The 25,589-nt window shown below is 45.3% G+C and overlaps 1 protein-coding gene across 1 annotated transcript in view; it reads left to right on the top strand.

Annotated features, from left to right (window-relative positions):
• The window catches only part of DACH2 (dachshund family transcription factor 2), a 393,174-nt gene extending 379,062 nt beyond the window's left edge, over positions 1-14,112 (top strand). The window contains exon 12 of the mRNA XM_075323069.1: positions 13,349-14,112. Within this exon, the coding sequence (XP_075179184.1) occupies positions 13,349-13,386 (38 nt within the window). The 3' untranslated portion in view covers positions 13,387-14,112. The remainder of the gene's footprint in view (positions 1-13,348) is intronic.
• Positions 14,113-25,589: the final 11,477 nt, after the last annotated feature.

Raw genomic sequence — 25,589 nt, 5'->3', positions numbered from 1 at the left:
CACAAACTGTCCAAATAAATGGTGCCATTTAGTGCCCAGATATTTCCACACTGCCCAGATAAATGGTGCCGTACAGTGTCCAGATAAATGGTCCCGTACAGTGTCCAGATAAATGGTGCCGTACAGTGTCCAGATAAATGGTGCCGTACAGTGTCCAGATAAATGGTGCCGTACAGTGTCCAGATAAATGGTGCCGTACAGTGTCCAGATAAATGGTGCCGTACAGGATCCAGATAAATGGTGCCGTACAGGATCCAGATAAATGGTGCCGTACAGTGTCCAGATAAATGGTGCCGTACAGGATCCAGATAAATGGTGCCGTACAGTGTCCAGATAAATGGTGCCGTACAGGATCCAGATAAATGGTGCCGTACAGGATCCAGATAAATAATGATGTACAGTGTCCAGATAAATAATGGCATACAGTGTCCAGATAAATGGTGCCGTACAGTGTCCAGATAAATAATGGCATACAGTGTCCAGATAAATGGTGCCGTACAGTGTCCAGATACCTCCTCACAGCCATAGGGCGCTTTTCTGAGCCTTCAGTCCGCAGTATATCAGGTGTACTCCGGGGTGCTGGCCTCACCTAGCCTATGGCATCCTGGTGAATAGTAGGGCAGGGAGCGCTGCAGGGGTTAGCCAATGTAACCAGGATGTATTATGCGCCCCTCTTCCATCCCTTTCTGCAGAATAAGCAGACGCCGCCGCTTGTCTCCGCTCGTGTTCTGATGATATGAGATCCGCGCACGTTACTGGAGCCGCTGTTGGGAACACGTTTAAGGCCTCGTCTACATCTTCTCCACATAATGGATTCGTGTGAGTACAGCGCTCCGGAGAGACGGACGCCTGCAGATCGTGCTCTGCAGTCAGCGCCTCCGCCACCAGCGCCGTCACGGTGAATTATTGAGCAGCGTTTATCTGATGTCTGTGCTCAGCCATCGCTACGAGGAACGGAGCTCAGAGCGGTGACCGTGGAGGTCAGAAGATCGGAGGTACTTACATAGTAAGGTGGTCCTCACTGGTTTTGCATTGATCACACATCGACCCGTCACCGCCGAGGCCAGTGATTGGCTGCAGTGGTCATGTGAAGATTGCGCCATCCCTGCAAGAACAGCGCGGCAGCACCAGATCGGCAGCGCTGGAGCGGAGGGGTCAGTAACGGTTCTCTTAGCTGCAGCACCTCCTCGTAGCCGGCTTTTAAGCTCATACAGTATTTCCTCCTCTAGATGAAATTGTAGAAAATTATCAGCTGCAAGAAACAAGCTCAACATTGGTCCTGACCTCACATTCTCAAAATTGACAGCTTGATACAATTGTGTACACAATTTAGGAGCTTAAAGGCTTCCCATGATCCTCTGTGCAGGAGCGCACCGCTCCTCTGCCTACCGGCTTCCTGCTCAGGGGACGGTGCGCTCCTGATGATTGACAGATCGGATCGGCGGCATTGCTGAGCTGCTGCTTCAAACTGCGATCTTCCGGGCTTTTAGCACAGGCAGCGTCCGAGGACACTGATGATGGCCGGATCCAGTGGTTTTCAAGAGTTTGTAAGTGCTGCGCTCCCTGCTTACAAAATCATCCACCACTGATGACTGCATATGCGGCTGGTAACCTAATCACAAACTGTAAACTATGAACCTGGAAATCCCTTCAGTCTCGAGAATGGAGAGGACTTTTAATAAGAATTAAATTGTAAACCTGCTTGTTTTTACAACCTCTTTGCAAACTTACTGATTTAACATCATGAAAAAACCCTTTTAACAACCTGCAGTGATCCATTGTAACAAAGAAAAAAATAAACAGATTTCCCCTTCACGCTCCCTACTACAACCCGTCAAAAATGATGCACTCACCTGGCTCTGAGGATGTTCATTCAGTTGTTTACTGACGGAACAAAACTAAATTCCTTCCAAATGTCAACTTTCTGGCTTTAAGAAACACTAAAAAATATCATAAAAACATAATGTGCAGCCAGTAACGGTGACTTTTCAAGACCAAACAGGGGAAAAATGATGGAATCACTCAATTATGAGGAAAAAATTATGGAATCACCTTGTAAATTTTCATTCCCAAAACTAACACCTGCATCAAATAAGATCTGCTCAGTCGTCTGCATCTAAAAAGGAGTGATCACACCATGGAGAACTGCTACACCAAGTATACCGACATGAATCAGCACAAGAGATGTCAATTGAAACAAAGGAGAGGATTATCAAACTCTTAAAAGAGGGTAAATCATCACGCAATGTTGCAGAAAATGTTGGTTGTTCACAGTCAGCTGTGTCTAAAATCTGGACCAAATACAAACAACATGGGAAGGTTGTTAAAGGCAAACATACTGGAAGACCAAGGAAGACATCAGAGCGTCAAGACAGGAAACTTAAAGCAATATGTCTCCAAAACAGGAAATGCACAACAAAACAAATGAGGAACGAATGGGAGGAAACTGGAGTCAATGTCTGTGACCGAACTGTAAGAAACCGCCTAAAGGAAATGGGATTTACATACAGAAAAACTAAACAAAAGCCATCACTAACACCTAAACAGAAAAAAAGGTTACAATGGGCTAAGGAAAAGCAATCGTGGATTGTGGGTGACTGGATGAAAGTCATATCCAGTGATGAATTGCGAATCTGCAATGGGCAAGGTGATGATGCTGGAACTTTTGTTTGGTGTCGTTCCAATGAGATTTATAAAGATGACTGCCTGAAGAAAACATGTAAATTTCCACAGTCATTGATGATATGGGGCTGTATGTCAGGTAAGGTACTGGGGTGATGGCTGTCATTACAACTTCAATAAATTCCCAAGTTTACATTGACATTTTGGACACTTTTCTTATCTCATCAATCGAAAGCATATTTGGGGATTATGAAATCATTTATTAAGATGATAATGCATCCTGCCATAGAGCAAAAACTGTGAAAACATTCATTGAAAGAAGACACATAAGGTCAATGACAGGGCCTGCAAATAGTCCGTATCTCAATCCAATTGAAAATCTTTGGTGGAAGTTGAAGAAAATCTGCAACAGCAATCAGAGTAAGTTGGAGCCAAATTGATGAAGAGACTGTTTGTCACTCATTAAGTCCATGCCTCAGAGACGGCAAGCTGTTATAAAAGCCAGAGGTGGTGCCACAAAATACTAGTGATAGATTGGAGGGTTCTTTTGTTTCTTTGTTTTTCATGATTCCATATTTTTTTCCTCATAATTGAGTGATTCCAGAATTTTTCCCTCTGTTTGGTCTTGAAAAGTCACCATTACTGGCTGCACATTGTGCTTTCATGAAATTTTTTTTGTGTTTCTTAAAGCCAGAAAGTTTCCATTTGAAATGACTTTAGTTTGGTTTAATAAAAGCAGATCACACACATGGCGCAAAACTAAACAACTGAATGAACATCCTCTGAGCCAGGGGAGTCCAGAATTTTTGCCAGAGGTTGTATACAGGTACATCATGGTCCTGGTGTATGGCGCGGGCTCAGGAGCTGTGTCTGCTTCCTAAAGGGCAGGTGTTGGTTGTAATTTATAGCAATATAACAGAGGCACAATCACTGCTGAATGCCTCCGTCACCTCCATCTTGGTTCTGAAGCCATACACTATGATTTTGCACCAGGATCTACTCACTGTCTCAGGACCGGGTCCTCCTGACTGCATCAGGAAAGGGACCTGTTCACAACCTGAGGACAGGGACCACTTCACCTTCTGAGGGCTGGAACCGCCTCATCTTCTGACAACCGGGCCTTCTCACTGTCTTAGGACCAGGTCTTCTTCACCAGGAAAGGGACCTTCTCACCTTCTCAGGGCCGGGACCTCCTCGTCTTCTCAGGGCCGGGACTTTCTCGTCTTCTCAGGACCGGGACCTTCTTATCTTCTCAGGGTCGAGACCTTCTCGTCTTCTCAGGGCCGGGACCTCCTCGCCTTCACAGGGCCGGGACCTCCTCGCCTTCACAGGGCCGGGACCTCCTCGCCTTCACAGGGCCGGGACCTCCTCGCCTTCACAGGGCCGGGACCTCCTCGCCTTCACAGGGCCGGGACCTCCTCGCCTTCACAGGGTCGGGACCTCCTCGCCTTCACAGGGCCGGGACCTCCTCACCGTCTCAGGAAAGGAACCTCCACACCGTCTCAGGGCCTGGACCTCCTCGCCGTCTCAGGGCCTGGACCTCCTCGCCGTCTCAGGGGCTGGACCTCCTCGCCGTCTCAGGGCCTGGACCTCCTCGCCGTCTCAGGGCCTGGACCTCCTCACCGTCTCAGGGCATGGACCTCCTCACCGTCTCAGGGCCTGGACCTCCTCACCGTCTCAGGGCCTGGACCTCCTCACCGTCTCAGGGCCGGGACCTCCTCGCCGTCTCAGGGCCTGGACCTCCTCGCCGTCTCAGGGCCTGGACCTCCTCACCATCTCAGGGCATGGACCTCCTCAGCGTCTCAGGGCCAGGACCTCCTCACCGTCTCAGGGCCTTGACCTCCTCACCGTCTCAGGACCGTGACCTCCTCACCGCCTCAGGACCGTGATCTCCTCACCGCTTCAGGACCGTGATCTCCTCACCGTCTCAGGGCCTGGACCTCCTCACCATCTCCACCGATCCTGGTGCCACATCTCAGCGTTAAGCTTCCATGACACATTGGAGCAGCAGCTCAGCATTGAGATTGATGGCGCTCGGATTCTCCATCTTCTCTCTTTCTGCAGCGCGCGGTGATTTAGCTGCATCTTCGGCTGTAAACTCTGCGTCCTGAGGGAGAATTCCTATTATTGAAGGATTTTCAGCTCTCGGAGAATTTGTGAGATCTTTACTCGGTGTAAAATCCTTTCCAGATATGTTGCTTAATAAGCCAGTCATGCATCTCGGCGGCGGCTGTAAAGCGGGCGAGCCGGCACCCGGGGGCCATCAGCAGATTTTACTGTTACACAATATCATTTATACTGGTTTTATATAGTGGATATTACCCCCAGAGATCCGGAATAAGCGTCCTCCTAAATCTCCCGTTTTGCTCACCTTTGTATAATGCGCCCTTTAATGGAACGAAACCCACAGAAATGAATATTTGATTAGAGCAAAAAACCCAATAAAGGAGGCCGTTACTGCGCAGAGACGCGGACAAATCTCCGCACGCGCAGCGCTGGAACGCCATAAAGCTGCCGATCGGCTAAGTGGTCTCCTGTGCCCCGGAGGATTTAGGCTGCCGGTGCCGGGTATCCAGACGGAGGGCGCCTTTCCCACCCGCGAGAAAGCGATAGAAGAACCTGCGCAGAGATCATCGGATTCAGGGCAGAGTCCGCTCCATAGTGACAGATGGTGGAAGGAGCAGGACCCAGCAGCACAGAGTATTTCAGGAGAGGAGAGCGCTGATCTTATAGGAGGTCACAGAGATACAGAGGAAGGAGCAGGACCCAGCAGCACAGAGTATTTCAGGAGAGGAGAGCGCTGATCTTATAGGAGGTCACAGAGATACAGAGGAAGGAGCAGGTCCCAGCAGCACAGAGTATTTCAGGAGAGGAGAGCACTGATCTTATAGGAGGTCACAGAGATACAGAGGAAGGAGCAGGACCCAGCAGCACAGAGTATTTCAGGAGGAGAGGACACTGATCTTATAGGAGGTCACAGAGATACAGAGGAAGAAGCAGGTCCCAGCAGCACAGAGTATTTCAGGAGAGGAGAGCGCTGATCTTATAGGAGGTCACAGAGATACAGAGGAAGAAGCAGGTCCCAGCAGCACAGAGTATTTCAGGAGAGGAGAGCGCTGATCTTATAGGAGGTCACAGAGATACAGAGGAAGAAGCAGGTCCCAGCAGCACAGAGTATTTCAGGAGAGGAGAGCGCTGATCTTATAGGAGGTCACAGAGATACAGAGGAAGGAGCAGGTCCCAGTAGCACAGAGTATTTCAGGAGAGGAGAGCACTGATCTTATAGGAGGTCACAGAGATACAGAGGAAGGAGCAGGACCCAGCAGCACAGAGTATTTCAGGAGGAGAGGACACTGATCTTATAGGAGGTCACAGAGATACAGAGGAAGAAGCAGGTCCCAGCAGCACAGAGTATTTCAGGAGGAGAGGACACTGATCTTATAGGAGGTCACAGAGATACATAGAGGAAGGAGCAGGACCCAGCAGCACAGAGTATTTCAGGAGAGGAGAGCGCTGATCTTATAGGAGGTCACAGAGATACAGAGGAAGGAGCAGGTCCCAGCAGCACAGAGTATTTCAGGAGAGGAGAGCACTGATCTTATAGGAGGTCACAGAGATACATAGAGGAAGGAGCAGGTCCTAGCAGCACAGAGTATTTCAGGAGAGGAGAGCGCTGATCTCATAGGTCACAGAGATACATAGAGGAAGGAGCAGGTCCCAGCAGCACAGAGTATTTCAGGAGAGGAGAGCGCTGATCTTATAGAAGATCACAGAGATACATAGAAGAAAGAGCAGGACCCAGCAGCACAGAGTATTTCAGGAGAGGACACTGATCTTATAGGAGGACACAGAGATACATAAAGGAAGGAGCAGGTCCCAGCAGCACAGAGTATTTCAGGAGAGGAGAGTGCTCATCTTATAGGAGGACACAGACTATTAATTACATAATGGAAAGCATAATGTCCTGGACAGCACAGAGTATTTCAGGAGACTGAAATCTGCCACAATGACTGCTAATCTTATCTGACGTCATTGTGCAAGAATCAAGTCCATTCAGCAGCACAGAGTATTTCAGGAGGAGTGTGAGGTAGATAGTAATGTGCAGGTTCTCAGCAGCGCAGAGTGTTTAAGCAGATAAGTGGTAATTTTTGGTAGCCCTTGGATTGAAGGTTACAGAGAAGCAGAGGGTATTTCAGCACATACTTAGTGGCTATGTCGGCCCCGTACGCCGTGGCGTCTCCTGCGCGGCGGTCCTGACCTACACAGCAGATGTCAGTACAGAATGTGGAAATCAGGAGATGTCTCTACATGGAAACCCTAAATAATGAATTATTCCAACTTTTTCCATCTTTTCCTTATAAATTATAGAGAAATGTCAGCGCTTTGTTTACTCCTCTGATGAATTAATGATTCTCCGCGATTGTTACTTTATTATTTAGGGTTTCATGTTGTACCTTTCACATGAAGTATTAATCAGCAATCACTTTATAGGAGAGACGGTGGGGGGGGGGGCGGGGGGGGGGGTCGGCGCCCAAATATCAGGAATCCAGGGAGACGGCGCCCCCTGTAATCGCCTCTGAATGTCACTGCGGGGGGGGGGAGCGGCGCCCAAATATCAGGAATCCAGGGAGACGGCGCCCCCTGTAATCGCCCCCAAAGGTCACGGCGGGGGGGGGGGGAGCGTCGCCCAAATATCAGGGAGACGGCGCCCCCTGTAATCGCCTCTGAATGTCACTGCGGGGGGGAGCGGCGCCCAAATATCAGGAATCCAGGGAGACGGCGCCCCCTGTAATCGCCCCCGAAGGTCACGGCGGGGGGGGAGCGTCGCCCAAATATCAGGGAGACGGCGCCCCCTGTAATCGCCCCTGAAGGTCACGGCCGCGGTCACACAGCGCAGTAACAAAAACGCATCATTAAGCCAAAATTGCATCAATATACACAAAATCAATGTTGTGTGGACGCCACCGAAAATCAGCGTGAGCCGTATAGTGTGTCACAGGGCAGATACAACCGTCCACCAGCGCCCGCTGGCACAGCTGAGGGCCTCGTTACAATGTGTCCCGCTCAGACAATCCTCTACATGTAAATGCAGCTGCAGATGTCTGTCTGGATCTTTTGTTACAATGTATCAATTGGTCACAAAGTAGCAAATCCTCAGCTGTAAGCAGCAATTGCATTCTGAATGTATCCAAATGACATTGCCCAGATTGTGTATCTTATCCCTCCTGTACTCTGAACGAGCAGGGAATGCTGGGGGATTTCAGCTCTGAGGCATCTACCGTGCAGCTCTGGGAATAGTACAGTCTGTAAACTGGTGATGACTTGATCATTTGCAATCTTGATGTTCTGGTTAACACTTGGCGGTATAATGCTGCCAGACCGTGCACTGTACAGGGCACCCGGGGCTGTCGTATACCGCGTGCGCGGTCCCGCTGCCTCACAGCTGCTAATTAGCGGTTTCCTGGCCCTAATGAAGCGCGCTGGCCGGCTCCGGATTAACATGCAGCCGCTGCGCTCCTTTGTTTGTGCTTCCAGATGTTTTGGCTTTATCTACGACTCGACTCCTGACAGCGCGAGCTGAATGATAAATCACTCATATTACACCCAACACAGCTGAAATTACAATGTGACAGCGCTCGCAGGATCAGCGACACCGGGGACCGTCCGCCGAGATGTGGGGGCCGCACCGCATTATCGGCACATTAACACTGATAGCACCGCAGATATAGGGACGCTGCCCCTGTTATCTGTCCTGATAACAGAGAGCACTAGAGTGCATTAGGCAGCCCAGGAAATGGATTGATTACATGACGCTACAATAAAGCTCTGGATAACCGGTGAGATTATTAGGAGCTGCAACAAAGTCTCCAAAAAGGGGATCAAGAAAAAAATATAAATGTCCTCTCAGGATTGATTCTGAATATCAGGTCTGAGGGTCGGGCTGCGGCTCCAGCCCCGAATGTAGGGCGTGTAAGAGGGTGTACATGTATTCTTGTAAGAGGTATAGGACATGTAGGAGTGTGTGTGCCTGTATCTTTGTATAGTAGGTGTAGGATACGACTGTGTACCTTTTATATTTATAGTAGGTGCAGGACATATACAACTATGTGTGTACCTGTATTTTTGTATAATAGGTGTAGGATGTGTACGACTGTGTACCTGTATTTTTTATAGTAGGTATAGGACATGTACATGTGTGTGTGTGTGTGTGTGTGTGCCTGTATTTTTGTATACTAGGTGGAGGATGTGTTTGACTGTGTACCTGTATTTTGTACAGTAGGTTTAGGAAGTGTACGAGTGTGTGTACCTGTATTTTGTATAATAAGTGTAGGAGATGTATGACTGTGTACCTGTATTTTTGTATAGCAGGTGTAGGACATGTATGAGTGTGTGTGCCTGTATCTTTGTACCAGGGCTTTGGAGTCGGTAAACCAAACCTTCGACTCCAACTCCGACTCCTACATATATTGCTTATAGTTAGGTGAAAAATGTATTGTAATACATGAACATGTGTATGTGAACACCAGACATTTAATCATTTTTCTGATACAGTAATCAAGATATTTGGATAGAACATAAAATATATTTATTGGATACAACCTTAGAACACAAAAAACGAATAAATTGTAAATATGTAATACACTATGTAATATAGATTACATATATATCTTGTGTGTGTGTATATATATATGTATTTATTTACATAGTGTATTACATATTTACAATTTATTAGTAAGTTGTGTTCTAAAGTTGTATCCAATAACTATATTTTATGTTCTATCTAAATATCTTGATTATTGTATCATAAAAATGATTAAATGTCTGATGTTCACATTGTACAATACATTTTTCACTTAAATATAAGCATTATACTAAATGTTATTATTTAGTAAAATATTCAGCACATTCTGCATTGCACGACTGTCCCCAATTTATTATATATTTTAGGAGTCGGAGCATTTTATACCGACTCCGACTCCACCAAAATGAGCTCCAACTCCAACTCCACAGCCCTGCTTTGTATAGTAGGTGTAGGAGGTGTATGACTGTGTACCTGTATTTTGTATAATAGGTGTTGGACATGTATGAATCTGTGTGTACCTGTATTTTGTATAATAGGTGTAGAACGTGTAGGAGTGCTGTGTGCCTGTATCTTTGTATAGTAGGTGTAGGATGTGTATGAGTGTGTGTGCCTGTATCTTTGTATAGTAGGTGTAGGATGTGTATGAGTGTGTGTGCCTGTATCTTTGTATAGTAGGTGTAGGATGTGTATGAGTGTGTGTGCCTGTATCTTTGTATAGTAGGTGTAGGATGTGTATGAGTGTGTGTGCCTGTATCTTTGTATAGTAGGTGTAGGATGTGTATGAGTGTGTGTGCCTGTATCTTTGTATAGTAGGTGTTGGACGTGTATGACTGTGTACCTGTATGTTGTATAATAGGAGTAGGATGTGTACGCGTCTGTGACCTGTATGTCTGCACTGTATGGGCAGGCTTGTGTGCGCCGCGCCTGTGTGTATGTGCGCCATTAGCGCGTGCTTTCTGGGTTTACAGACGTGGCGTTGTGTGATTCATGTTACCTGACTGTATAGTAATTGTGTAGCGATGAGCCGCACAGTGTCCCTGAATATTGCATGACCCGAGGCCGGTGCCGGTGCCGCTCCTGCCTGTAAAATATTTAATGCCCCCTCATAACAGATTTACTGCGGACGCCTTGCTTCTTACTTCTGGAGTTTTGCACCGAACATTAACCCGTCAGTGACCGGAGCCTGGATACAATTTGTAATTTACCTTCCTCCCTTGTCTAACCTCATTGATCTTGGGAAAAACTTTCAGCCAATCAAGGAAAATAACAATGTATCAAAAAGTAAATACTATAACAAAATAATTACTTTTCCCAATTTATAGTAGTGTGTAACAGGCTTTATGATCAAAAGACAATCTCAAACCAAAAAAGAAATAATTAAAAAGCAAATAGTAATAAAATATCATTTTATTAAATATATTAAAATTTATTAACAAACCGTAACAATGAATGCACTAGGAAAAAAGTGCCTCAAACCAGTGGGAGGGGGACAAATATACTATATTCTTTAGTATACTGGAGGTCCATATAAATATATTATAGAAGATATACCAATAAAATCATAAAGATATATATATGTGTGATAAAATCATAAAGATATATGTGTGAAAGACAAACAACCAACCTGTCTGCATATTCCCCAGCCGCTGGAATGGCGCCAGAGACCTGACGCATGTTTTGGCGGCCTAACGAAGGCATCCACGCCGAAACGCGCGTCAGGTCTCTGGTGCCATTCCAGTGGCTGGGGAACATATAGACAGGTTGGTTGTTTGTCTTTCACACACACACATTTTATATATATACAGTTAGGTCCAGAAATCTTTGGACAGTGACACAATTTTGGCGAGTTGGGCTCTGCATGCCACCACATTGGATTTGAAATGAAACCTCTACAACAGAATTCAAGTGCAGATTGTAACGTTTAATTTGAAGGTTTGAACAAAAATATCTGATAGAAATTGTAGGAATTGTCACATTTCTTTACAAACACTCCACATTTTAGGAGGTCAAAAGTAATTGGACAAATAAACCAAACCCAAACAAAATATTTTTATTTTCAATATTTTGTTGCGAATCCTTTGGAGGCAATCACTGCCTTAAGTCTGGAACCCATGGACATCACCAAACGCTGGGTTTCCTCCTTCTTAATGCTTTGCCAGGCCTTTACAGCCGCAGCCTTCAGGTCTTGCTTGTTTGTGGGTCTTTCCGTCTTAAGTCTGGATTTGAGCAAGTGAAATGCATGCTCAATTGGGTTAAGATCTGGTGATTGACTTGGCCATTGCAGAATGTTCCACTTTTTTGCACTCATGAACTCCTGGGTAGCTTTGGCTGTATGCTTGGGGTCATTGTCCATCTGTACTATGAAGCGCCATCCGATCAACTTTGCGGCATTTGGCTGAATCTGGGCTGAAAGTATATCCCGGTACACTTCAGAATTCATCCGGCTACTCTTGTCTGCTGTTATGTCATCAATAAACACAAGTGACCCAGTGCCATTGAAAGCCATGCATGCCCATGCCATCACGTTGCCTCCACCATGTTTTACAGAGGATGTGGTGTGCCTTGGATCATGTGCCGTTCCCTTTCTTCTCCAGTCTTTTTTCTTCCCATCATTCTGGTACAGGTTGATCTTGGTCTCATCTGTCCATAGAATACTTTTCCAGAACTGAGCTGGCTTCATGAGGTGTTTTTCAGCAAATGTAACTCTGGCCTGTCTATTTTTGGAATTGATGAATGGTTTGCATCTAGATGTGAACCCTTTGTATTTACTTTCATGGAGTCTTCTCTTTACTGTTGACTTAGAGACAGATACACCTACTTCACTGAGAGTGTTCTGGACTTCAGTTGATGTTGTGAACGGGTTCTTCTTCACCAAAGAAAGTATGCGGCGATCATCCACCACTGTTGTCATCCGTGGACGCCCAGGCCTTTTTGAGTTCCCAAGCTCACCAGTCAATTCCTTTTTTTCTCAGAATGTACCCGACTGTTGATTTTGCTACTCCAAGCATGTCTGCTATCTCTCTGATGGATTTTTTCTTTTTTTTCAGCCTCAGGATGTTCTGCTTCACCTCAATTGAGAGTTCCTTAGACCGCATGTTGTCTGGTCACAGCAACAGCTTCCAAATGCAAAACCACACACCTGTAATCAACCCCAGACCTTTTAACTACTTCATTGATTACAGGTTAACGAGGGAAACGCCTTCAGAGTTAATTGCAGCCCTTAGAGTCCCTTGTCCAATTACTTTTGGTCCCTTGAAAAAGAGGAGGCTATGCATTACAGAGCTATGATTCCTAAACCCTTTCTCCGATTTGGATGTGAAAACTCTCATATTGCAGCTGGGAGTGTGCACTTTCAGCCCATATTATATATAGAATTGTATTTCTGAACATGTTTTTGTAAACAGCTAAAATAACAAAACTTGTGTCACTGTCCAAATATTTCTGGACCTAACTGTATATATATATATATATATATATATATATATATATAATCTCTTTATGATTTTATTGGTATATGTGAAAGACAAACAACCAACCTGTTTACATGTTCCCCTGCTGCTGGAATGGCGCCAGAGATCCGACGCGCGTTTCGGCATGGATGCCTTCATCAAGGGACATTGGTATCCTGACGAAGGCATCCACGCCGAAACGTGCGTCGGGTCTCTGGCGCCATTCCAGAAGCTGGGGAACATGTTGGTTGTTTGTCTATTTATATATATCTTTATGATTTTATTGGTATATCATCTATAATACATTTATATGGACCACCAGTATACTAAAGGATATGGTGTATTTGTCCCCCTCCCGCTGGTTTGAGGCACTTTTTTCCTAGTGCACTCATTGTTACTGTTTGTTAATAATATTTTAATATAATTAATATAATGATATTTTATTACTATTTGGCTATTTAATAATAGGTGACATATTCATCTACTGATGCCTCAACCCTTTAGTGTAAATGGCGCATCAATCATCGCGGAAACGGCCGGGCAAAGACTGCAGCAGCGAATGCAACAATGCAGAACAACACGTGCAGCAAGTGTCACTATGAATATTGAGCAAAAAGTTGCCTTTATTGCAAAATTTACTGTAATATTTTTTAGTAAAAATGTAAATTTATAAGTTTATCTTTTCTATTTACAGAAAACAGGACGTATATAAAGCCTCCGATCATGTACTGAGGGCGAGGACGCCATCTGGGAGCCCGCGGCCCACCGGAGGAAACTTTTCCAACTTTCGCTGCCTTTGGTATGGAAGGAAAGATGGTGAAAAACAAAAAGCATGAAAGGCGGACGGACTTTTCTGAGCTGTTCCCGCAGTTGCTGCATCAACAACTGCTCCGGCAGGTGACGAGGAGGAGAGGTTCCCGCGAGGCTCCGCACACGAGGGCGGCAGATCACGGCCCCCAACATTGGAGCAAGAGACACATCGTAGACTTGCGTAACTCCCTCCACAACCACCAGATTTTATGTCATTATTTATTTTTTTGTTTATATTTAGTTTATTTTTCCTTTTTTTGGCTAAAGCACAGAAATGTTGGATTATTCGACCCAATCTTTTCTGGCTCCCGGTGGCTGGATTTGGTCTCCCCGATCACAGAACATTGTGTGTCTCTGCGGAGCCTCGTGTGCCGGAGCGGACGCTCAGCGGACAGGACGTTGTGGACAGAAATGTGTGTACATTTTTTTTTTAAAAAAGACAGAAACAAAATACTGTAAAAATTTTGACAAAAAGGAAATGAATGAAGAAGACCAGCGGAGCGCGGAGCCGCCGTGGTGGAGACGAGGAGCGCGGCGCCGGCTCCGCGGGAGGATTCGCTGTTGTACTATATTAAGTTAAAGTATAACTTTGTTAAGATGTTCTTGCTAAGATTCAGTATTAAAACTTTTTTTGTTTGACTTTTGAAATCTGTTCGTAATTTAATGAAGGATCCGGAATTGTTTTATCATTTTATCAATTAAGAATTTGTAATAAGACACATTCAGGAGCTTTCAGTTTTCTGCGATCACTATCGAGGCGGCGTATAATGTACAGGAGAAGGATAGGAGCGCGACGGGGACAGAAGCGCGACGGGGACAGAAGCGCGACGGGGAGAGAAGCGGGACAGAAGCGCGACGGGGAGAGAAGCGCGACGGGGAGAGAAGCGCGACGGGGACAGAAGCGCGACGGGGACAGAAGCGGGACAGAAGCGCGACGGGGGTAGAAGCGTGTCAGAGAAATGTGTTAAATAGGACTGCAGGAGTCTACCATATTATCTGTACTCAGAGATATATCACTGTGTTATCTGTGGTGTTACATAGGACTGCAGGTGACATCTACTACATTATCTGTACTCCGAGAGATATCACTGTGTTATCTGTGGTGTTACATAGGACTGCAGGTGACATCTACTACATTATCTGTACTCATAGATATCACTGTGTTATCTGTGGTGTTACATAGGACTGCAGGTGACATCTACTACATTATCTGTACTCAGAGAGATATCACTGTGTTATCTGTGGTGTTACATAGGACTGCAGGTGACATCTACTACATTATCTGTACTCAGAGATATCACTGTGTTATCTGTGGTGTTACATAGGACTGCAGGAGACATCACTATCTTATCTGTACTCATAGATATCACTGTGTTATCTGTGGTGTTACATAGGACTGCAGGTGACATCTACTACATTATCTGTACTCAGAGATATCACTGTGTTATCTGTGGTGTTACATAGGACTGCAGGAGACATCACTATCTTATCTGTACTCATAGATATCACTGTGTTATCTGTGGTGTTACATAGGACTGCAGGTGACATCTACTACATTATCTGTACTCATAGATATCACTGTGTTATCTGTGGTGTTACATAGGACTGCAGGTGACATCTACTACATTATCTGTACTCAGAGATATCACTGTGTTATCTGTGGTGTTACATAGGACTGCAGGAGACATCACTATCTTATCTGTACTCATAGATATCACTGTGTTATCTGTGGTGTTACATAGGACTGCAGGTGACATCTACTACATTATCTGTACTCATAGATATCACTGTGTTATCTGTGGTGTTACATAGGACTGCAGGTGACATCTACTACATTATCTGTACTCAGAGAGATATCACTGTGTTATCTGTGGTGTTACATAGGACTGCAGGTGACGTCACTATCTTATCTGTACTCAGAGATATCCCTGTGTTATCTGTGGTGTTACATAGGACTGCAGGTGACGTCACTATCTTATCTGTACTCAGAGATATCACTGTGTTATCTGTGGTGTTACATGGGACTGCAGGTGACCTCTACTACATTATCTGTACTCAGAGATATCCCTGTGTTATGTGTGGTGTTACATGGGACTGCAGGTGACATCTACTACATTATCTGTACTCAGATATCACTGTGTTATCTGTGGTGTTACATAGGACTGCAGGTGACATCTACTACATTATCTGTACTCGGAGAGATATCACTGTGTTATCTGTGGTGTTACATAGGACTGCAGGTGACGTCTACTACATTATCTGTACTCAGAGATATCACTGTGTTATCTGTGGTGTTACATAGGACTGCAGGTGACATCTACTACATTATCTGTACTCAGAGAGATATCACTGTGTTATCTGTGGTGTTACATAGGACTGCAGGTGACATCTACTACATTATCTGTACTCAGAGAGATATCACTGTGTTATCTGTGGTGTTACATAGGACTGCAGGTGACGTCACTATCTTATCTGTACTCAGAGATATCCCTGTGTTATCTGTGGTGTTACATAGGACTGCAGGTGACGTCACTATCTTATCTGTACTGCTCCTGGTTGTTATACACAGCGATGTCCTCTCTTGTAATTCCGCACTTTTCTGCCAGTTTTCTTAGGAATGTGTCATCAGACAATGATCTATTGTTTTGTTATTCCCATCTTAATAGATGATATTGTTGTATAGTGATTATTAATATTTGCCGTCTGAGGATATAACACTTTTCTTTTGTTTGCACCTTGTTGCCTAGGAGACCGACCACCGCTGGCGGGGATTAGGAGGTGACGGGACTCCCGCGATCCCGAACACCTTTTAAACTGTGGTAACAAGCTCGAAAGAGAAAAGCTTCTAAGTAATGATGAGCGAGCGTGCTCCCCACTGCAGGACACTCAATCAGGCACTGGGGGGCTCGGGTACGCTTGGTGCTCGGCCGGGTATTGCAGGTGCTCAAATGTGTCATTTGTGAAAGATCGGACGCAAAGAGCCGACTCCCTTCACTAAATGCCCGGTTTAAGGCTGTATGTGGGTGGAGGCACGAACTGCCCAATCAGTGACTTCCATTATACTCGTTCACTATGGGTGATGTCACAGTTACCTCCTCCCCCTCCTTTGCAATGACTGATAACACCTTTATATACATCTTATAACACAGGATCCACCATTCACAATAGGTGATATCACAGCTCACCTCCTCCCCCTCCTGTACAATGACTGATAACACCTCTATATACATCTTATAACACAGGATCCACCATTCACAATATGTGATGTCACAGCTCACCTCCTCCCCCTCCTTTACAATGACTGATAACACCTCTATATACATCTTATAACACAGGATCCACCATTCACAATATGTGATATCACAGCTCACCTCCTCCCCCTCCTTTACAATGACTGATATCACCTCTATATACATCTTATAACACAGGATCCACCATTCACAATGTGATGTCACAGCTAACCTCCTCCCCCTCCTTTTCCAATCCTGATAACACCTCTATATACGGTAGATAACACAGGATCCACCATTCATAATAGGTGATATCACAGCTCACCTCCTCCCCCTCCTGTACAATGACTGATAACACCTCTACTTCCCTTTAAAAGTCAATATGTCAGAGTCCATCTATTGCTGCTTATGCCTTTGTCTCTTGCATTAGAATTAATGTGAACATTTTAATACAACGATATGAAAAATTAAAGACTTAAATAAACCATAAAAATATAAGCATCTGATTTAGACAATAGGTTATGCTCCAGTGATACATTCCTTTGAGCATTGATCACTATTTCTCTAGTCTTTGATCCAAGTGTAAAATATTTCCATTGATTGTTAAATTGTTCGTCCATAATCAGCCGCCGGCGAATCCTGAGGATTTTATCAGCAGGAAACTCCGCACCGCACCGGGCAGAGGGGAGCGCAGGGATTTTAGCTGCAACTTGTTTCCAAGCAGTAAATAATCATTCATTATTGCATCACGTCAGTTTCTCACCAGTGCTGACCTTCCACTGACAGCGCCCCCAATGTGCAAATATGGAAACAGTCAGCAAGCCTGGGGACACCCTAACTGAGCTTTTATAAGTCAAGGGGGACAGATGGTTTTTTCAACATTGGACGAATGTGCAAAATCTGATGTAAATGAGACACTTCACAGTCTGCAAAGGATTCAGAGATTTCAGCTGTGAAGCTTGTAGAATAGTAAGTGCAGCTCTGGAGTATAATACAGGCAGTAACTCAGGATCAGTAATGTAATGTATGTACACAGTGACTGCACCAGCAGAATAGTGAGCGCAGCTCTGGAGTATATATAATACAGGCAGTAACTCAGGATCAGTAATGTAATGTATGTACACAGTGACTGCACCAACAGAATAGTGAGTGCAGCTCTGGAGTATAATACAGCATGTAACTCAGGATCAGTAATGTAATGTATGTACACAGTGACTGCACCAGCAGAATAGTGAGTGCAGCTCTGGAGTATAATGCAGGATGTACAGCAGCTATTGGTATTGTATAGGTCATTCTTAATGAATGGAGAATGATGAATAGACTGGGGTTCAATGTTTGTCAGAGGTGTTGCCTCTGTTCCAGTATTTGAGGGGTGTGTGTTAGTCTCGCCCGGTCTGTCCCAGTTCCCCCCTCTTTGGTGGAGCTGCTTCTATCTGGTGAGAAAATGGTAAAAGTTGTGTAACGTTTGTGACTTTTTAGTGTTTGGTCAGTTTTGTGGGATAACTTTGGGGACTCGTCTCAGGGTTATGAAGTGTTTGTTCTCTCCGACGTCCGGATTACTGGGGATTTAGTAGTTAATCGCGGCGGTCCGGCCGCGGTTGCCGCCACCTTTCTACCTGAGCGCAGTGGCTGCGCCGTCTGGTTTGCAGTTTATTTTCGGCTCTGAGGCTCATTACCGGTCATTTATAGACTGGAATGTGATGAATCAGCGAAGCTGCAGCGACAATCTCCTAAGGAAACAAGAAGGAGCGCTGCTCCGATCATTATTCCAAATGGAAATATTAATTGTAAATAACTGGAAGTCAATTAAGCGCGGTTCTGCCGGGTAATGCGGATCTTTTATAGTTTTGTTTGAGTTAACGGCCTCATTAATGATTTATAGATGTGGGAGCCGGAGCTTTATCTAATACACTCAGAGAATAATTACATATGAAAAGGAGAGCGCAGCTCTGGGGACAAACTGAATCACTGACTCCATCCTCACAGCTTTGTATTGTAAGAGCCCATGAAGCGTCCGTTATCATCAATACTGGCCTCTTTATTTTGAGCTGCGTTTTTATCGTTTTTTGTACAGAATATTCTCTTTAGTTTTGCGCGGCGCTGACTTCTGAGACGCAACAACACATCAAGGGGAAGCAAGAAACGCGCTAAGCAGCACATCTATAATATAGGAGCTCGATTCATAAAACCTCGGCCTCCCCCCGCTCAGACCTCATTGCATTAATATCTAATCCCAGCCACGAAACAATCGAGAGGCTGAAACTCCCACCTTAACCCCTTACGAAATCCAGCCTTGTACTGTGCAGCACGGCCACTGGGGGCGCTGTAATGATCCAGTCAGGGGGTCTCTGTAATGATCCAGTCAGGGGATCTCTGTAATGATCCAGTCAGGGGCTCTCTGTAATGATCCACTCAGGGGATCTCTGTAATGATCCACTCAGGGGCTCTCTGTAATGATCCACTCTGGGGATCTCTGTAATGATCCACTCTGGGGATCTCTGTAATGATCCACTCTGGGGATCTATGTAATGATCCAGTCAGGGGATCTATGTAATGATCCAGTCCAGGGGGTCTTTGTAATGATCCAGTCCAGGGGGTCTCTGTAATGATCCAGTCCAGGGGGTCTTTGTAATGATCCAGTCCAGGGGGTCTCTGTAATGATCCAGTCCAGGGGGTCTTTGTAATGATCCAGTCCAGGGGGTCTCTGTAATGATCCAGTCCAGGGGGTCTCTGTAATGATCCAGTCAGGTGATCTCTGTAATGATCCAGTCAGGGGATCTTTGTAATGATCCAGTCAGGGGGTCTCTCTAATGATCCAGTCAGGGGATCTTTGTAATGATCCAGTCAGGGGGTCTTTGTAATGATCCAGTCCAGGGGGTCTCTGTAATGATCCAGTCCAGGGGGTCTTTGTAATGATCCAGTCCAGGGGGTCTCTGTAATGATCCAGTCCAGGGGGTCTCTGTAATGATCCAGTCAGGTGATCTCTGTAATGATCCAGTCAGGGGATCTTTGTAATGATCCAGTCAGGGGGTCTCTGTAATGATCCAGTCAGGTGTTCTCTGTTTTCTGCAACTTTCTAATAAGCTTTGAAGCTTGGCTCCATTTTCAGAATCTGCATCGTCCCCGTCCAGCGTTTCCCCGGATTGTTACATTGTATCGGTGTCAGACACGTTCCTGCAGAGGAAAGGTTTTTGTTGCGTTCACAGAGAATTGACCACATTGTAACAATCCTCACTGAGCAGATTCATCACTGGTCTTGAATATAGACAGGATTTGTTTTCATTCACTGACAGCAAATGTTCAATTAAAGGGGAAATGTGTTAGAGGTAATAATATTTGGCGCAGGACCTCGCTATATCTGATCTGAAAGCGGAGTCTTTAGAGATTTTATGCACACCAGTGACTATGTATGTGACTAAGGGGAATACATGTAATAGCAGAAACTGCTGTGTGAATACTGACATGAAAAATCCAATAGCTATATGCAAAAATGAAAAAATGACAATGGAATCTGCATTACTGCCATGAATATATGAATAAAGAGAAATTTAGCTACTGAATTGATCAATGCAATAGAGCTCCAAAACCTCTTCATGGTATTCTCTTATTTCTGGGGTCTCTAGCTAATGCGTGTCCTCTCTCAGTTAAAAAACTTACCATGTATGGGAAGCTGAGACCTCGGCTATATATGTATAATGTGGACCGGCAAGGTATGGGTGGGGTCAGGTTCACAAATGAAAGACTACTACGGCTAGTTTCACACTTGCGTTGTTTTCCTTCAGTTGCAATCCGCCGTTTTTGAAAACAGCGGAATCTGTTAACGGATTCCGCTGCTTCCCATAGACTTGTATGGACGACGGATTGCGAGTGATGGACCTATGTTGCTTCCGCTAGCCGATGCTGCGTTGCTTCCGCTGGGTGGAAGGAATGCAGCATGTAACGTTTTTTGAGCATCGCAATCCGTAGGATTTCACTGCGCATGCTCTCTCTGGCTCCCTGAACACGTAACCAGGGTACACATCGGGTTACTAAGCAAAGCGCTTTGCTGAGTTACCCGATATTTACCCTGGCTACGTTTGCAAGGAGCCAGCGCTAAGCGGTGTATGCTGGTAACCAAGGTAAATATCGGGTAACCAAGCAAAGTGCTTTGCTTAGTTATACCCGATATTTACCCTCGCTACGTGTGCAGGGAGCCAGATACTTCCCCACTTGGCTCCGCCCCCTCCCGCACTCCACTCCGCATGTATATACACACACACACTCGCCTGTCCTCAGCGCCATGGCCCCACTCGGCTACACCCACCCCGCACTCCGCCCCCGCACACATTCTCGGCGACCGAGTGATCAGCTGATCACCCAGCGGCCGGCTACTGGGAGCGATCAGTTGATCACCCGGCGGCCATGGCTACTGGGAGCGATCAGCTGATCACCTGGCTACTGGGAGCTGTAAAAAAAAAATTAAAAAAAATTACAAAGGATTGCGTTGTTTTGCAGCATCCGTTGCATCCGTTGTGCCACTATATGCAACACATCCGTTGCATCCGTCACACAACGCAATGCAACGGATGCCGTTCAACACAAGTGTGAAACTAGCCTAAGGCTGGTTTCACACTACGTCTTTTTAACATCCGTTGAAAACGTTATTTTAGCGGAAGTACGGATCCAGTGCAAATGCGTTTTCATTTCAATGCATTTGCAATGGACTCGCGTTAACATCCGTTCACCTGCGTTTGCGTGCGTTATAGTGAGGATCCGGTGACTTGCAGTTTTTTAACATGTTTCAAAAACGCTACTTGTAGCAAATTTGAGCTGCGTCAAAATACTGCAAGTCACCGGATCCTGACTAAACAGCACGCAAACGCAGGTGAACGCTGGCGTGCTGATAGACAGGATCCTGCTTTTGTACTGAGCATGCCCAGAAAGTACTGAGCATGCCCAGAACCAGTCTCGCGTGATCTGTCTATCTCTCTACTCCCTCCCTCACCCTCTCTCTCTCTATCTCTGTCTTTCCCCCTTCCTCTCCTCCCTCTCTCCCATCTGAGAGCTGCGGACACTCGTAACCAAGGTAAATATCGGGTAACCACTTCTCTTAGTTACCCGATGTTTACGTTGGTTACGCGTGCAGGCAGCCCTGCTCCTAGCAGCTGCAGACACTCGTAACCAAGATAAATATCGGGTATCCAAGGCCGATGTTTACCTTGGTTACCAGCGTCTGCAGCTGTCAGAAGCCGGCTCCCAGTCTAGTTCCCCTCACTCCCGATCACATGACTCCAATGCCCGCCCCTAAACATCCAGTGCAGGATCCTGCAAAATAACAGATGCGTTTGCATACGTTATTTGCTGTAAAAGCAGGATCCGTACTTCCGCTAAAAAAACGTTATGGACGGATGTTAAAAAGACGTAGTGTGAAACCAGCCTAAGCTGTATATGACTGTAACGAACCCTCAGCTGTGAGTGCAGCCGCCGTTATTTATATTGTAATGTTTCCAATATTGAATATAGGAAGGAATTGAAACAGTAAAGATGGAGTTTCGAATATTCAGACTTTTTGAGGTCTGTTTGGTCTCCATCTATCTCATTTATTATGGTGTCGCGCGATGATTGATACATTCAGTTCACTCTGGATATTGCGCTTCAGACTAAGTTGCTTCTTCCGTTTCCCCCCTCCATTCTACTGCAATGAGAAGTGCAACCAACTTTTTGATGACTTTTTAAAAAGTTGCAATTTATAAATCTGATTTACAGGGATATTCTGAAATTTGGAAATTATACTCTGTTTTCTAGGGGATAGCTTTTCGATCGCTGGAGTCCATGGCTGAGACCATCACAGACCCCGACAACTGGGGGTCTGAAGAGTTCACGTGGAGTGGTGATTAGAGATGAACGAGTACCGTAATATTCGGAATCACGAATAGCGAGTACAATGAAAGTCAATGGGAAATGCGAGTAATTTCTGCTGGACCCAACAGAGAGGTCTGGAGGCCTGAGGAAGAGGCTGTAATGGGCGGGAAAGTGATGAAACTGAATGGGGAGAGTCTGGAGAAGATGCTGCATGCATTACTGACTCACATATGGGTCTTGGTCTCGCTCTCTCACTCCCGTGACCGGTAAGTATGAAGTGCGGCCAGCCAATCACAGTAATGAAAAAACCAAGATGGCAGCAGCATTACTGTGATTGGTTAAGGAGCCCAGCATGTTTAGTGGCTGCAAATCAGGCGCCAAACCTGCTGAGCGCGACATCCGAATATAGCGAGGCGAGTACACAAAAACTCACAATATAACGAATACCCTGTTACCGTACTATCAGTGCGAGTAGCAAATAGTAATCATTACACTCGCTCATCAATAGTCATGATCGATCATGCGCCGCTCCATTCATTCTTAATTGAACCCCCGAGATATCAGAGCACAGCACCCAACTTCTCCCACCAGAATGGTCACCGCTCCGTTCACACTGGCTCTTAATAATCATGGTTTTTGGGTTCAGTGATGGTCTCTGCAGTTGGACCCCAAGCAACTAGGACGTTTTTGACTGGGGTTAACATGCAAATTTAAGAATACCCCTCTCATACCCCTTATTTGCATGGTTAACACTACCCACCCTCATAGTGCTTTTTTAAAAGTGTCAAAAGGGGTTAAAATAAATAGCAAAATTCCCCCCCCCCATATTCAATTGTTTTAAGAAAAAGTTTACAAAGTCTATTAGAAAGTTGCAGAACTTCAACATAAAATGATCTATTGGTAAATAATGTGAAAAACAAATGTGTCCGACACCAATAAACCCTTCATGTATATTATATATGAATATTATTATTTATAGTCATCATCATTATATTGGTAGTATTCAGATTGCACAAGTTTCATTATATTGTATATACTTAATATTTAAATGATTTATTATGTATAGAATTAAATATATTTATCATTAGTTCATAGTAGTAATTAAGTCATTATAATGTTATTATTATTAATATTTTTAGGTTAAGTGTAGTTATACATTGTATTATCTGTATTCCATTTATCATATTTAGGTTATATGTTTACACATTTTTTTATGTCATTGTTTATTATTTGTATTCTTCTTAGCATGTAGCTTCCGTGTTCACCATTTATCTATAGGATTATTTCTTTTATCTGTATTCTTATGATTTTCTTTAGGTTATACAGTTCCACATTTTTATGTATTTATTATTTGTATTCTTCCTATTGTTTAGTTTGCGTGTTCCCCATGTATTATCTATCGTAGGATTATGTATTTTATTCGCTGTATCTTATTATTTTCTTTCCCTGATTAATGAGATCAATCCTCCTTTGGGTTTTGCTGCCGGTCACGAGGCAGATGGCAGCGGTGGACGCCGGTCGCGGGGACAGCAGGAGACGAGGACGTTCCAGGATATAAATGACGGGCGGCCGCCTCCTTATCTCATCTATAAATTAGCGCCATATTCTCGCAGCCGTTGGTAAAAAACAATCTGTGAGATGTTGTCTGGACAGAAGCGTCTGTGATGAAGCGCAGTCAGTGAGATCACAATGGATCCGCGGTCGGATGTGAAGCCGCGAACGAGAACGCACAAAGTGCGACCATCTCCCATTGTTATGGGGTCATGTCGGGGTATCCTCAGTGCAGATTTCTGCGGTGGAGGGAAACGTTACATTTACCCGGGATTTATTAGGGGCAGATGCTGTAGACTGTGCGGTGACCGCTGCCGTGGCCCCATCTGCCGCCATCTTTCTTATATGAGACATCAGCTCTTATCCCAATAACCAAAGAAAAGCAACAAAGGATTGTGTTGCACATTTGCAAAATATATTATAGACCACGTATCAACAACATTAATGTTCTATCAAAGGCAAAATAATTTTTCTTGCTTTGCACTGAGGAGGGGAAAACACTGCGAAATCCGTGTCTGTAAATGGAGGGTCTGGTTTGGCTTTTATCCTAAGTCGTGTGACCAGGCTCTATAAAGGGTTGCTATTGACTTTTAGGATTGTGGCCTCCAATAGGTGGCGCTAGAGATCACGTCCTCAAGAGGTTACCTCCATATTCACTATTAGAGGAATCTTTGGGTAAATCAATCCTGATGATCTAAAAACATCTACATTAAATTTAGGGTAATAGAATTATCAGTGTCCAGACCCCGATACGTGCAGCTAATCTCTGGTCATTAAGTAATATTAATGCCTGATCCCTAGTTCTTTTCTGGTATCTCTGGCTATGCCCTGGTGTCCTAGTGGGGTCTCTCTCCTGTCCCTGGTGTCCTAGTGGGGTCTTTCTTATGTCCCTGGTGTTATAGTGGGGTCTCGGTCCTCTCCCTGGTGTTATAGTGAGATCTCTCTCTTGTCCCTGGTGTCCTAGTGGGGGCTCTCTCCTGTCCCTGGTGTCCTAGTGGGGTCTCTCCCATGTCCCTGGTGTTCTAGTGGGGTCTCTCCCCTGTCCGTGGTGTTCTAGTGGGGTCTCTCCCATGTCCCTGGTGTTCTAGTGGGGTCTCTCTCCTGTCCCTGGTGTTCTAGTGGGGTCTCTCTCCTGTCCCTGGTGTTCTAGTGGGGTCTCTCCCCTGTCCCTGGTGTCCTAGTGGGGTCTCTCCCATGTCCCTGGTGTTCTAGTGGGGTCTCTCCCCTGTCCGTGGTGTTCTAGTGGGGTCTCTCCCATGTCCCTGGTGTTCTAGTGGGGTCTCTCTCCTGTCCCTGGTGTTCTAGTGGGGTCTCTCTCCTGTCCCTGGTGTTCTAGTGGGGTCTCTCTCCTGTCCCTGGTGTTCTAGTGGGGTCTCTCTCCTGTCCCTGGTGTTCTAGTGGGGTCTCTCTCCTGTCCCTGGTGTTCTAGTGGGGTCTCTCTCCTGTCGCTGGTGTTCTAGTGGGGTCTCTCCTGTCCCTGGTGTTCTAGTGGGGTCTCTCTCC

Source organism: Anomaloglossus baeobatrachus, chromosome 9, assembly GCF_048569485.1.
Source record: "Anomaloglossus baeobatrachus isolate aAnoBae1 chromosome 9, aAnoBae1.hap1, whole genome shotgun sequence".
In the NCBI taxonomy this organism is placed as follows: Eukaryota; Metazoa; Chordata; class Amphibia; order Anura; family Aromobatidae; genus Anomaloglossus; species Anomaloglossus baeobatrachus.
The sequence above is the reverse complement of the archived record's forward strand: the minus strand, read 5'-3'. Positions and strand labels throughout refer to the sequence as shown.